The 12093-nt window shown below is 36.0% G+C and overlaps 1 protein-coding gene across 1 annotated transcript in view; it reads left to right on the forward strand.

The window, feature by feature from the left end:
* The window catches only part of BARD1 (BRCA1 associated RING domain 1), a 70952-nt gene that overhangs the window by 21608 nt on the left and 37251 nt on the right, over positions 1–12093 (forward strand). Inside the window, 1 exon segment of the mRNA XM_006906758.3 lies at positions 8392–9353. Within this exon segment, the coding sequence (XP_006906820.3) occupies positions 8392–9353 (962 nt within the window).

The following is a 12093-nucleotide window of genomic DNA, read 5'->3' on the forward strand; positions in this document are numbered from 1 at the left end:
TTTGAAAGGCACACAATGTACATCATTATAATCCTTTGATGTAGATTAATGATAGCTAAATCGCATTTCCTAATTACCTCCCTTTTCTATAGTTCATTATTAAATTTTAAGAAAAACTTAGCTAAGCAGCTCCTTGGCAACAGGCGCATCTCTGTTCCTGGATAGTTTGTGGTGTACTCAGAAATATTTAAATTCAGAGAATAGAATTCTTTTAAATGTCATCATTAAGAAATTTACTATGTAGAGGAAAGACCAGTATTTTTCTTCATGAAATGAATATGATAATTTATCATGCTTAGAAGCATTCACCCATGAAAACTGTTGTAGCTGTTAACAGTTTGATTTATGTTCCAGAAGTGGTTGGTGATTTTGCTTTTTATAATTTTAACTTAGAAATGCAGAATTTACCTTCACGTTTGTTGTTGTGGTCCTTGCTTAGTCAGGACAAGATACACTACTAAAATATTCTTTAGTAAATTTAGTATTACTGGATGACTATTGAAATTATTGTGTACATTTAAATTACATGAATATGTGCTTCATTATAAGTTAAGAAATACGTACACCTGAGTGTGAAATTTGTTGTCTTTTTAGATTTAGATTTTTTAATTGATTGAATGTGTTGCCACTACTTATAAGCCTTAATTTTCTTTTAAACATCTAATTCTACATTTTGTAAACTTTATAAGCATTGAGGACTTCAGAATTTGACTTGTTTTTAGTTGAAAATGTCATCATCTATGTTTAAAATAAATTTAAAAAAATCAAATACAAGTTTTTACCAGAAGATTAACCTTTAGTCTTTGTAATCCTGAGTCTTTCTTAAGAAGTAATCCTGGTAACATCTCATTTTGACCTTTCCTCTAGACTTGAGATTATATCAGAAATGACTTAGATTTGAAATCTGCTTATCACTGCAGAGGAAAGACCTTGTTGAATTTAGATATAAAGTCTCTATGTGAATAGATACCTTATTCTGTTTGTTTTAATTTTTACTTTGTTGACCAGATGACATTCTGCTAGGACATAAGAGAGTCAGAGGGTCTGCTCTTATTTAGATACGCAGTCCAGTAAGCTGAGTTTATCAGTGTACTGTCTTTCAAGTGTAGTGCTTCCATTTCCACCAGGTTGAAGGGATGCTTTTTCAGAGTGGAGTGGTGTTCAAATTCCTTTGCTAGGCAGGGATTATATCTCTGAAATTTCTGTTTGAGATAAATACTAATTTGTTTTTAAAAATCCACTATATTTTTTCTTAGCTGTTTAAAGTGCTGTCTTTTACTTGGCAGATCTTTTTATAAAGACTGCATTTTTATCCTCTAGAAACATGAGTTTAAAGAAGAAGAGACGGAAGAATCAATTTTGAACTTTAGAGTTGTGTATTAATAATTTTGAACTGATAAAGTGTCCTGTGTGAAGAAAAAATATCTAAAAGGAATTTTAAAATAATATTTCATAATTTTCTTTTCTCTTGTTAGTAAAGACACGAGAGTGTTGAAAAGAAATTCATCCCAGAAACAATAAGAAAAATTAAGTTAAAATTGTCGTATCTCTTAAGTGTTAAAACTTCTCAAGAATAAGCATACTCGACAATTTTATATGACACTTTAGTCATATCAGACATGTTTATTTCCTACACACAGTGGATGTTACCAGTCCTTAGGAGTAAGAATGGTTTTCTTAAAGTGACTTAGTTTTAGAACTTGGTTCATTAAAATTTTTCTTTAGATTCTGTAATGAGAAAATCTATGAGAAAAATTTTATACAGAGTTCTCTTGAGCTTAAATGAGGAATGACTTCTCAGGGGAAAAACATAATTCAGATAGTTTCCTTTTTTTTTTTTTTTCTTTTTAAAAAACAGGACAAAGAAAACATATTCCTAGTATCCCAGTTGGTCAAAGGGGATTATTAAATCTGTGTTAATTTGGAGAGTGAACATCAGGTGGTGTGAGATCATTTGTTAGCATTGTTAAACCTGCGAGGTGGTGGTTTTCCAGTTTCCCTGCCTTGCGCGCGCGCGCGTGCGTGCGTGCGTGTGTGTGTGTTTTCGTGTGTGTGTGTGTGTGCGCGCGCGCTTTCCTTTTGTACCTGAAATGGCCTCTTGGTAATCTAGTTTGTGTGGAAAGAAGGGCACTGGACTGGGAGTCAGGAGACTCCCTCCCTCTCTTTTCCTTTAAACTTTAACTCCTCATCTTTAAACTGAAAGAATTGGATGAGTGAGACTTAAGTTTTCTTCTAGCATTAACTTGAATTCTGACTTTCCTTGTTTATGTGTTTGTCAGGATGTGAGGGAGGGCATCAAATAATTTATTCATTAGCATTTTCTGAGCACCATTTATCTACTCACCACTATGGTGGGCCAGCTTGGGTTGGTTTTACCTATCTGTATGAGGTGGGAGGGGAGGAGAGAAGTTTAAGGAATATTTTTTAAAGAAAAATGAATGGGCTTAAAGGCAAAACAAAGTAAAACAACTCGAATGAGGGTTATTGCCAGAATCAGAAAGTGGATAGCTGTACAATTCATTTACTGACTATTTCGTGAGCATCTGTTAATGGGCAAGATTGGTAGGTCTAAAAATACAATACATATAGAGATTATAATACATACAGTACAAAGAAAGAAACTCATTTCAGCTGTGTGTCTCCTCTGCTCTCATCCAATTACAGCAATACTTCACTTCTGACACCAGATGTGTGGGTTTTCCATACATCAGGCTATTCCGTGACACCAGCTGGGTGTCCTACAATTTAACTCAGTTCTGATCCTATCAGGAGATAGCATCAGATCCCACAGGTTAAGGGCTCGGTACCACAAAACGCCCTACTCTCTCCCAGATGCCAGTCTCAACTCCAGATTGTGCTTGGCTAGACATTGGAGGGTCCCAAGATGTTCTCGGGTTTGATTAATTTGCTAGAGTGGCTCACAGAACTCAGGAAAACATTTTACTTATTAGATTATTGGTTCATTATAAAAAGATATAATTTAGGAACAGAGAGATGGAAGCAATGCCTAGGGCCAGGTATATGGGAAGGGGCGTGGAACTTCCATACCCTCTCTGGTCGTGCTGCTCTCCCAGCATCTTGTGTTCACCAGCTCAGAGGCTCTCTGAGCTCTGTTCTTTTGGATTTTTGTAGAGGCTTCATGACATGGGCCTGATTGGTTAAATCAGTGACTACTGATGATTGATTCAACCTCTAGTAGCTCTTCATCCTTAGAGATCAGGAGATGAGACTGAAAGTTTCAACACTCTAATCACGTTTGCTTCCTCTGGCAACCAATTCCCATCCTTAAGGGCTCTCCAAAAGTCACTTTATTAACATAAACTCAGATGTGATTGAAAGAGGCTTATGGTCAAGAACAAAAGGCACCCATTTCACCTTTATCACTCTGGAGCTATTTCAGGAAGTAGGAACACATATATAACAAAAGATGCCCTTATGGTTCTCATATAGGAAATTACAAGGGTTTGGGGAATTATGTGCCAGGGATAATGGACGAAGACCAAATATATATTTTCTGTCATCAGTCACAATATCACATATAGTTTGTACTTAATTAAAAGTTTAATGTTTACTTAGTGAAAATAGATATGAGTTCAAATGCCAGCTCTAGCAGCAACAATATATATAACCTCACGTTTTGTTTTCTTTTTGTTTAATTCACATAAATATAAGAGAACATTCTTTTTTGCAACTGATAAAGCAGTATAAAAGTGTGCAGAGTAAAACATGAAAGTCTTCCTTTACCCTTTTCTCTCAACCGAAAAGCACAGGATCCCTGTCTCGTTTAACTGTCTCATCTTCCTTTTATGAATTTATGAAAATATTTGGACATAAACATAATAGAATTTAAAAAACAAATGGGATTGTGCTACACTTAGTGTCTTGAAAATCTTTGTATGTTAGCTGCTTTGCATATAATTGCTACGTAAGATTTTGTGATATAAATTCTCCATAGTTAATTGATTCCCAGTTGAGGAACACTCACTTTTTCCTGATTTATGTTATTATAAACATTGCTGCGATTAACATTCTTTTACATCTATTTTTGCAGGCACATGCATGAATATTTTGTAAGATAGATTACTAGAGGTACAATTGCTTTGTGAAAGGGTATATATATTTAAAATTTGCAAATATTTTCTATTGTCTTTGACATACCTAAATTTGATTTGCTAATGTTTTTTTTAGTAGTTTTGCATCTTTGAACATACTCGACAAAGGCCTGTCGTGGATTCCTGCACACACTCTGGGTTGCAATACAGAAAATGTACTTCGAGCTTAGGGGATTAACTCTTTTTGTAGAAAGCAGAAATAAGCCTCCTACAGGGAGACACTATCAGAGTTGCTTGCTACAAACACAGTCCTGAAAAGTGGCCTGGGTAAAGAGCAGCCAGGTCCTCCTTGCCTTCTTGGTACACCATGCAAAATTCTGCAGGGATGCTCAGCACCCCTGGCACATGGCCTCTCCCAGAATCAGTGTTTATTCTCTAGGTACATTCAGTGGTGTAAGTCAGAAACATGTGAATTATCCTTGTCACCTCCTTCTTGTACTCATTTCATCACAAAATCCTGTGGATTTTATCTCCTAAATGTTTTTCAAATAATTCTACTACTTTTTCTACCACCACCTCCCCAGTCTGTTGTCTTCTAGTAATACTCCTACTTTGGCCTTTTAACTATTATTCTTGCATCCACTTCTGCCTTATTCCAATTTATTTTCCCACACTCCAGCTAAGGGTGTTTTTTATAGTCTCATTTGTACACAACTTTCTTCCTTGATCTCTGCAAGGCAGGTATACTGGCAATCTTTTAGTTCCTTAAATATATAAACATATACCATACTGCTATGGATCTTTAAACATTTTATTGTCTTCCCATGTCTCTTGGTTTAGTTAGTTAACTGTTTAGATTTCATATATGATACTTTGTTACCATTTATTCTGCTACAATCCTTGCAAAAGCCACTATGATCTTAATCTTGGATGATAGCCACATTGTTGATCACTGTGTCCCCTTTTTTCTTTCTAAAGTTCTTCTACATAGCAGCCAGGTTGATTAATTTAAAGCATAACATTATTTCCCTTCCATGAATTGAGTCTCGGTGAGATTTAGCTTCCTTCACCTGGATTATAATATCCCATTCATTCTTTCAGTAAATATTAATTCAGCATTTGCTATGTGCTAGACACTGTGTAGGCACTGGAGTATGGCAGGATAGAGACACAAATTTTGCCCTTATAGAGCTTATATTCTGATGGGAAGATTCAGACAAGATACAAAAACATAAGGAAAATGAGTAGGGGGATGAGGGTTTGTAAGTTTAAATAGAGTGTCAGGGAAATGTGACATTTGAACTATGACCTGAAGTTGGTGAGTGAGTGAAGCATACAGGTTTTGGGGGGAGAGTTCTCCAGGCAAAGGTCAGCAAGGGTGAAAGTTCAGGGGCAGAAGCATGCTTGGTGTGTTTGAGAAACAGCAAGGAGGCCCAGTGGCTGGAATGGTGAGTAAGGAGAGAACAGGAGATGAGATCGGGAAGGTCATGGAGGATCAGGTTCTTTCTGGCCTTGCAGACAACTACTAAGAATTCGGTTTTTATTTATTCAAGTTGGAACATTTTTAGTGACTGGAGGGTTTTAGTGACATGATCTGAACAACCATTAAAGAATCACTGCAGTGTTGAGAATAGACATGGGTGATGAGGCAAGGAATCAGGGAGATGACTTTGGAGGCTTTCCTAATAACATAGCGAGAAACAATGGTGTCTTACACCATGGCAGCAGAAGTGGAGGTAGTAAAGAGTGGTCAGATTTTGGATGTATTTGCAAGTAGAACTGATAGGACTTGCATTTTGTGAGATAGCAGAGCAAGTTTGACCTTAAGGTTTATTTCCTAAGCAAATGGACTGATAGATGTTTCATTTACCTAGATGGGAAGAACTGTTGGAGAAGTAGATTTGGGAAGATGTGGATCAGAAGCTCAGTTTGGGTCATGTTCATGTGAGATGGTTATTAGGAGTAGACGTGTAGGTAGAGTTGTTAAGTAGGAGTTTGCAGTTCAGGGTAGAGGTCTGGACTGCACATATACATTTGGAGCTGTCAGTAGGTATATAGATAGCAGTGTATATCAGGGATCCCCAACCCCTGGGCTGCGAACTGGACCCTGGCCTATTAAGAATGGGGCAGCACAGCAGGAGGTGAGTGGCAGGCTAGAGGGAAACTTCATCTGTATTTGCAGCTGCTCCCCAGCGCTAGCGTCACCACTTGAGCTCTACCTCAGATCATCAAGCATTAGATTCTCATAGGAGCACCTGTCCCTGGTTGTCAAAAAAGCTGGGGGCCTCTATATATTATACAATTACCAAGGGAGTGACTGCAAATAGAGAAGTCTCAAGCCCTTCCACTTCAGAGGTTGGTGAAATGAGGAATACTGGCAAAAAAAAACCCTGAGACTGTGCTCTTTACAGAATGCTTCTGCTCACCTGTCTGACTTCATTTCTATTTTCTGCCTCTTCTTCAAAGCCACACTGGCTTTCTATCCATTGAATATGGTAAACTCCTTCCCATCCTAGGACCTTGACACTTTGCTCTTCCTTCTACTTGGGGAATGCTTTCCTAGATCTTTACATGGCTGCTTTCCTTTTGTCACTTAGATCTCAACTCAAAGCAAGCTCCTCAGAGATGCTTTTCTTGGTAATCTTAGCTAAAGCTTAAAGGTGGTTCATACAAGAATATTCACCCACAAAATGGTATACCTGTCTACTTAGAGACAATGATTATTTTCTTTGTTTAAACTCTACTGAATCTTCGTATTTTAATTCCAAATTACAAATATTTTTTCTAGAAAGTTCTTTTTAAAATATAATGTACACTTCATAATTGTATAGCGCAATGAATTTTCACAAATCGAACTCACTCTGAAGAATAAACAGTACACTAGAAGCCCCTCTTGTTGCCCATTTCCAGTCACTGCCTCCTGTCCCCATTGGGGTCATTACTATTCTGACTTAACGCATTATATGCATTTTAGCTGTTTTTATGCCCTCTTTTTGTATTGGGCTTCTTTTGCTCCAGAGTATATTTGAGTATGTAGTTATATAGTTCATTCATTCTCATTAGTTTTTGGTTTACATAGCTTGAGATTATATTAGATGGCACCTAAGGAGTTGTAACTATTATCTTTAGTCCCGTAGATTTATTTTGTCTGAAGTAAATTGAAATCAGGTAGTGTGAGTTCTCCAACTTTGTTGTTCAGTATTTTGTTGCTGTTCTAAGTCTTTTGTCTTCCCACATTATAGTTCCTATGTAAATTTCAGAATTATCTTGTCTGTTTTTACCAAAAAACCTGCTGGAATTTTCACTGGGATTATGTTATGGTCTGTAGATCTAGTGGGGAGAACTGACATCTTAACAGTATTGTTTTCTTATTCATTAACATGGTATGTCTTTCCATTTGTATAGCATTTTTTTCATAAATGTTTTGTAATTTTTAGCAAACAACTTGTACATATTTTGCTAGATTTATATTTAATTATTTTATGTATTTTTGGTACTATTATAAATGGTACTGAATTAAAAAAATAATTTTAGTTTACATTTATTCCTGGTTTAGTATATAGGAATACAATTGAACTTGATATATCAACCTTGTATTTTATGACCCTGTTAAAGTCACTTTTTTTAAAAATATTTTTTGGGATAGTCTATATAGTCAATCAACTAAGTAGTTCTAGTCTTTCTGCTTTAAACATTTTACAAGCTGTATTTTTGTAGATGGTACTTCATCAGGTTGAACAAGTTCCCTTCTGTCCTTAATTTGCTGATTCTTTTTTAAAATCATGAATGGACATTGGATTTTGTCAAATGTTTCTTTCTGTATCTTTTGAGAAAATCACATGGTTTTCCTTTAATTTGTTGGTATAGTGAATTATATCGATTGATTTTCAAAAGTTTTTTTAAAAAAATTAAGCATCAGTTAACAAGTCTTAATTTTTTGACTACTGCATTTAAATCTATATCTGCCTATTAATTAATTAATTAATTAATTTAGTTCGTTAGTTCGTATTTTCTCCATGGTGCTTATCACCACCAGCATACTGTAAGTTCTACTTATTTATTTGTATATTCTGTCTATACTCAGAAATATAAGTTCCCTGGTTTGATCTCTGCTACATCTCCAGTCCCTAGAACTCTGTCGGGACTGAAGTAGGATTCTGTAAATATTCGTTGGATAAGAGAATACCCATGCTCACGGAGTTCATAGTCTAGGAAGGGAGAGGAGGTACACAAATAAAAGGTGATACATTTTAGGAGAACTGTAAACAGAATTCTTTGGGAGCTCAAGATGGGAAAGATTAAGTTCACGTAACGTATTTCTTTTCCTTTTTTCTTTCAGATTTAAAAGAAGATACATCTAGGAAAAGTTCATTTAATGATGCAGAAAATAAGAAGAATTCAATAAAAATGTGGTTTAGTCCTCGAAGTAAGAAGGTCAGATATGTTGTGAATAAAATTTCAGTGCAAACCCAGCCTCAAATTATAAATGAACAAAATGCTCAGCAGGCCTCAATGTACGAATATGTTTCTACAAGTCCTCCAGTAGATGTCTCTGCGAGAGGTAAAAAGGCTTCCACGAGATCTGGGAAAAAGCACAAAAAGAAAACTTTAGCTCAAGTCAACCAAGAATGGAATTTAGAGGCAGACAAAAAAGATGGTGAACTTGACTCCAAAGAGGAATTTAAGGAAAAGCTGGTATCTTTCTGTAGCCAGCCATCTGTTATTGCTAGTCCTCAGATAAATGGTGAAATAGACTTGCTAGCAAGTGGTTCTGTAGCAGATTCTGAATGTTTTGGAAGCGTAACTGAAATCTCTTTACCATTGGCTGAGCAAATAGAGTCTCCAGAAATTAAGAGCAAGAATGAAGTAGTGACTCCTGAGAAGAATTGCTGTGAAAATTGTCTTCCATCTAAGAAATCCGTGCCCTTAGGTCGTAAAGGAAAACGTGGGCTTCACAGGAGACTCCCCAATCCCAGTTCTAAGAGATGCCGAAGCAGCATTCCCAGCACCAGTGGACATTTTGTTAAGCAAACAGCGCTATCGGAAAACACATCATTGCCTGGCTGTTCTTTGCCACCTTCAAGCAAAGTTAAAGTTGGTGGCCCATTAAGGAGGAAAAACAGTGATATATTAGATGACTCCATTAGCCCTTCACCAGGTTTACCACCTTCTACACTGAATAGTCCAAGTTACAGGCGAATGATGTCCAGCCCCTCAGCTGTGAAGCTGTTGCCCAATAGCCTTATGGCCATGAAAAGAAATCATAGAGGAGAGACCTTGCTCCATATTGCTTCAATTAAGGTATGAAGCTTACTTTGAAATATAATTTCCAAATGGTATCAAGTCTAAAACAATTTCTTTAGGCTTTGTGAAGAATGAGATTACTAGGATAATTAGTGTGCCACAGATGAGATACTTTTAAAGATTGAACCAGAGAAGTAAAATGCATGGGGACCGCATCCCCGCCTCCAGGCTATAGCCACTGGGCCTGAGGAACATGATCTTGCAGGAAAAAACCAGTATTTCACTTTTTTTTGCTTGTACTTAAGGAAGTGCTTTTGTTTTTGTCTATTCCATAAAGGTTTTGTTTAGTTTTCACCTTTTTTTTTTAACCCATTCTTCTCATGCTCTATGAATATAGACAGTTGCCAAGTTACTGCTGGCAACATGTCTTTACCTTGCAAAAGAGGTAGGGGCAATGTGACAGGCGGCGGCTTCTATATGTATGACACTCCTAGGGGCACTGCCAGAATTTGGAAGTTTGAAAGATGTGATCTGTATGTTTCTCCAGTGACCTGGAAATTGACTGTGAGAAATGGCTTCCTATGGTTCACTGCAAAAGGAGCTTCTTTGTGACCTACAGCCAGCTTGATTCTCTTTATTTATTGCCTCAACACCTGGGGTGTGGCAGTGTTTGTTTCTGGAATCTGGCTAGTTTGTGGAGCATGGGGTGTGCTTGCAGTGGTTAATGTTTGAAATTGACCCAGCTACTGCACATAAAGAGGAATAGTCAGTACCACAGCTTTATAGACTGAGATCTGGGATTTCATGCAAGTGTTAGGAAGATATGATATGGGAGAGCTTAGTACTAAATTAGGATAGCTTTTATGATCTTTCAGTAAATTCATTGGGAAATCCTTAGGTCCTTTGCATGGATAAAGGACTTTGGGAGGTCTGGAAAAAACCCCATGGATGCCCCCGAACATGAGGCTGGTGAGCAACATAAAACATCCAGGAAGAACACAAAGTAGACACTGAGTTTAGGGACTCCTTTATATTTGCGTGGAGAAAGAGAATTTCTCCCAGCTGTTAGTGTTTTATTTTTTTTTTTCCCTTGCTTTATCGTCCAGTAAATGATGAATGTAAAATACTCTATATCTGATGCAGGTGGAGGGAACCTGCAGCTTGACTACATGCTAGGGATTGCATATACTTTGGACAATTTAAATTTTCAGAGTTGGCTCTGGTTACATTTTAGTTTGATTTTTGCAAAGCATGATTTAAAAATCAGATTGTATTTTTGTCTCTTTGTTATATATAACATATATATAATATATATACACATCAGCTATTATAAATCTTAACATGTTATTAATGCTTTATTGACATAAGTAGCTAGCATAATAATTATTTTTTGTTAATTTTTCTGAATATACGTAAGAATGTAAGCTGCTTTAGTTTCTACATTTTGCTTTCTGGGAATTATTTTCAGACTACCAGGTAAGCATCTGCTTACATTGATAGAGAATTTTTCTTTTACCAATACAACTAATTTATCTTTATTAATGAGGCTATCTAGGACCTAGAGTCTAGGTCATGGTTTGGCAAACTCTTAAAGGGGCAATTAGAGTAAGTATTTTCAGCTTTGCAGACCAAATAGCCTCTGTAACAACTATTCAATTCTGCCGTCCTAGTGCAAAAGCATCTATAGACACTATGTAAACCATTAAAACTTTACATTCAAAGTCAGATTATCTGGCCATCGTCTACCTACCCTTGGCGTAGGCCATGGAGAAAAGCCACAGTAGAATCCTAAGACAGGAACTTTCACCTTCTGAATTATTCAGATACAGTCATTGCTACCAATACTTTCACGTGTTCTTTTTTCTGCCTCATATTCTTTCCTTTCCTTCCCTTTTCCCTTCTGGTCCTTTGTACCTAACTTTCAAAATCTAGCTCATATCCTACCTTCTTAATAAGTCTTTTTAAGAATTCCCAGATTTAGTTTCTTCTCTGCGGTGGACATTATTTTGTTTGCACTTAGATTATTTAGTTTTCTGTTTATTATATGACTCCTCAATTAGATTTTGTGGTTATCCAGAGTATGTTCCTCCTTTAAAATTTAATTTCAAAATATGAGTAATAACTTTATATTTCACAAATAAAAATTAAAGTTGAAAGCCTCACTCCCATTTCTGTCCCAACTACTCTATTGCTGACAAGCCCTTCCCACTTTTTAAATTTTCTTATGTATTTTTTGTTAATTTCTTTATGCAAATATAAGCAAATGTTTTCCATATTAGTACACAACTTACCATACATTCTGTATACTTTTTTCTATGAAGTTACTTTATTTTTTTAATTAAAATTATTGAGGTACACTGATTAATAAAATCAAATGTTTCAAGTATACAGTTCAATAGTATGTCATCTGTATATTGCATTGTGTGTTCACCACCCAAAGTTAAATTTGTTTCTGCCTCCAAATATTTAACTCTCTTTACCCCTATTTTGTACATTTTTATAGTGGCATAGTTTCCATGAATTTTTTTTATTTAACTAGTTTCTTACTGATGAATACCTGTTTTCCATTCTTTTGCTTTTATAAACAGTACGGCAGTAAGCAATCTTTGTTTCATTGTGAGCAGGTATATCTTTAGGATAAATTCCTAGAAGTGGGAATTCTAGGTTAATGTAAAATAAAGTATCTGTTATTTATCTTGGCAGTAGAAGATTCTTATTAAATATTCAAACTACCTAAATATTCAGGCTGCCTGAATGTAGACAGTTACTGTATCATCAGCAGATACTGTTTGGACTG

The sequence above is a fragment of the Pteropus alecto genome, unplaced genomic scaffold, assembly GCF_000325575.1.
Source record: "Pteropus alecto unplaced genomic scaffold, ASM32557v1 scaffold110, whole genome shotgun sequence".
Classification (NCBI taxonomy): Eukaryota; Metazoa; Chordata; class Mammalia; order Chiroptera; family Pteropodidae; genus Pteropus; species Pteropus alecto.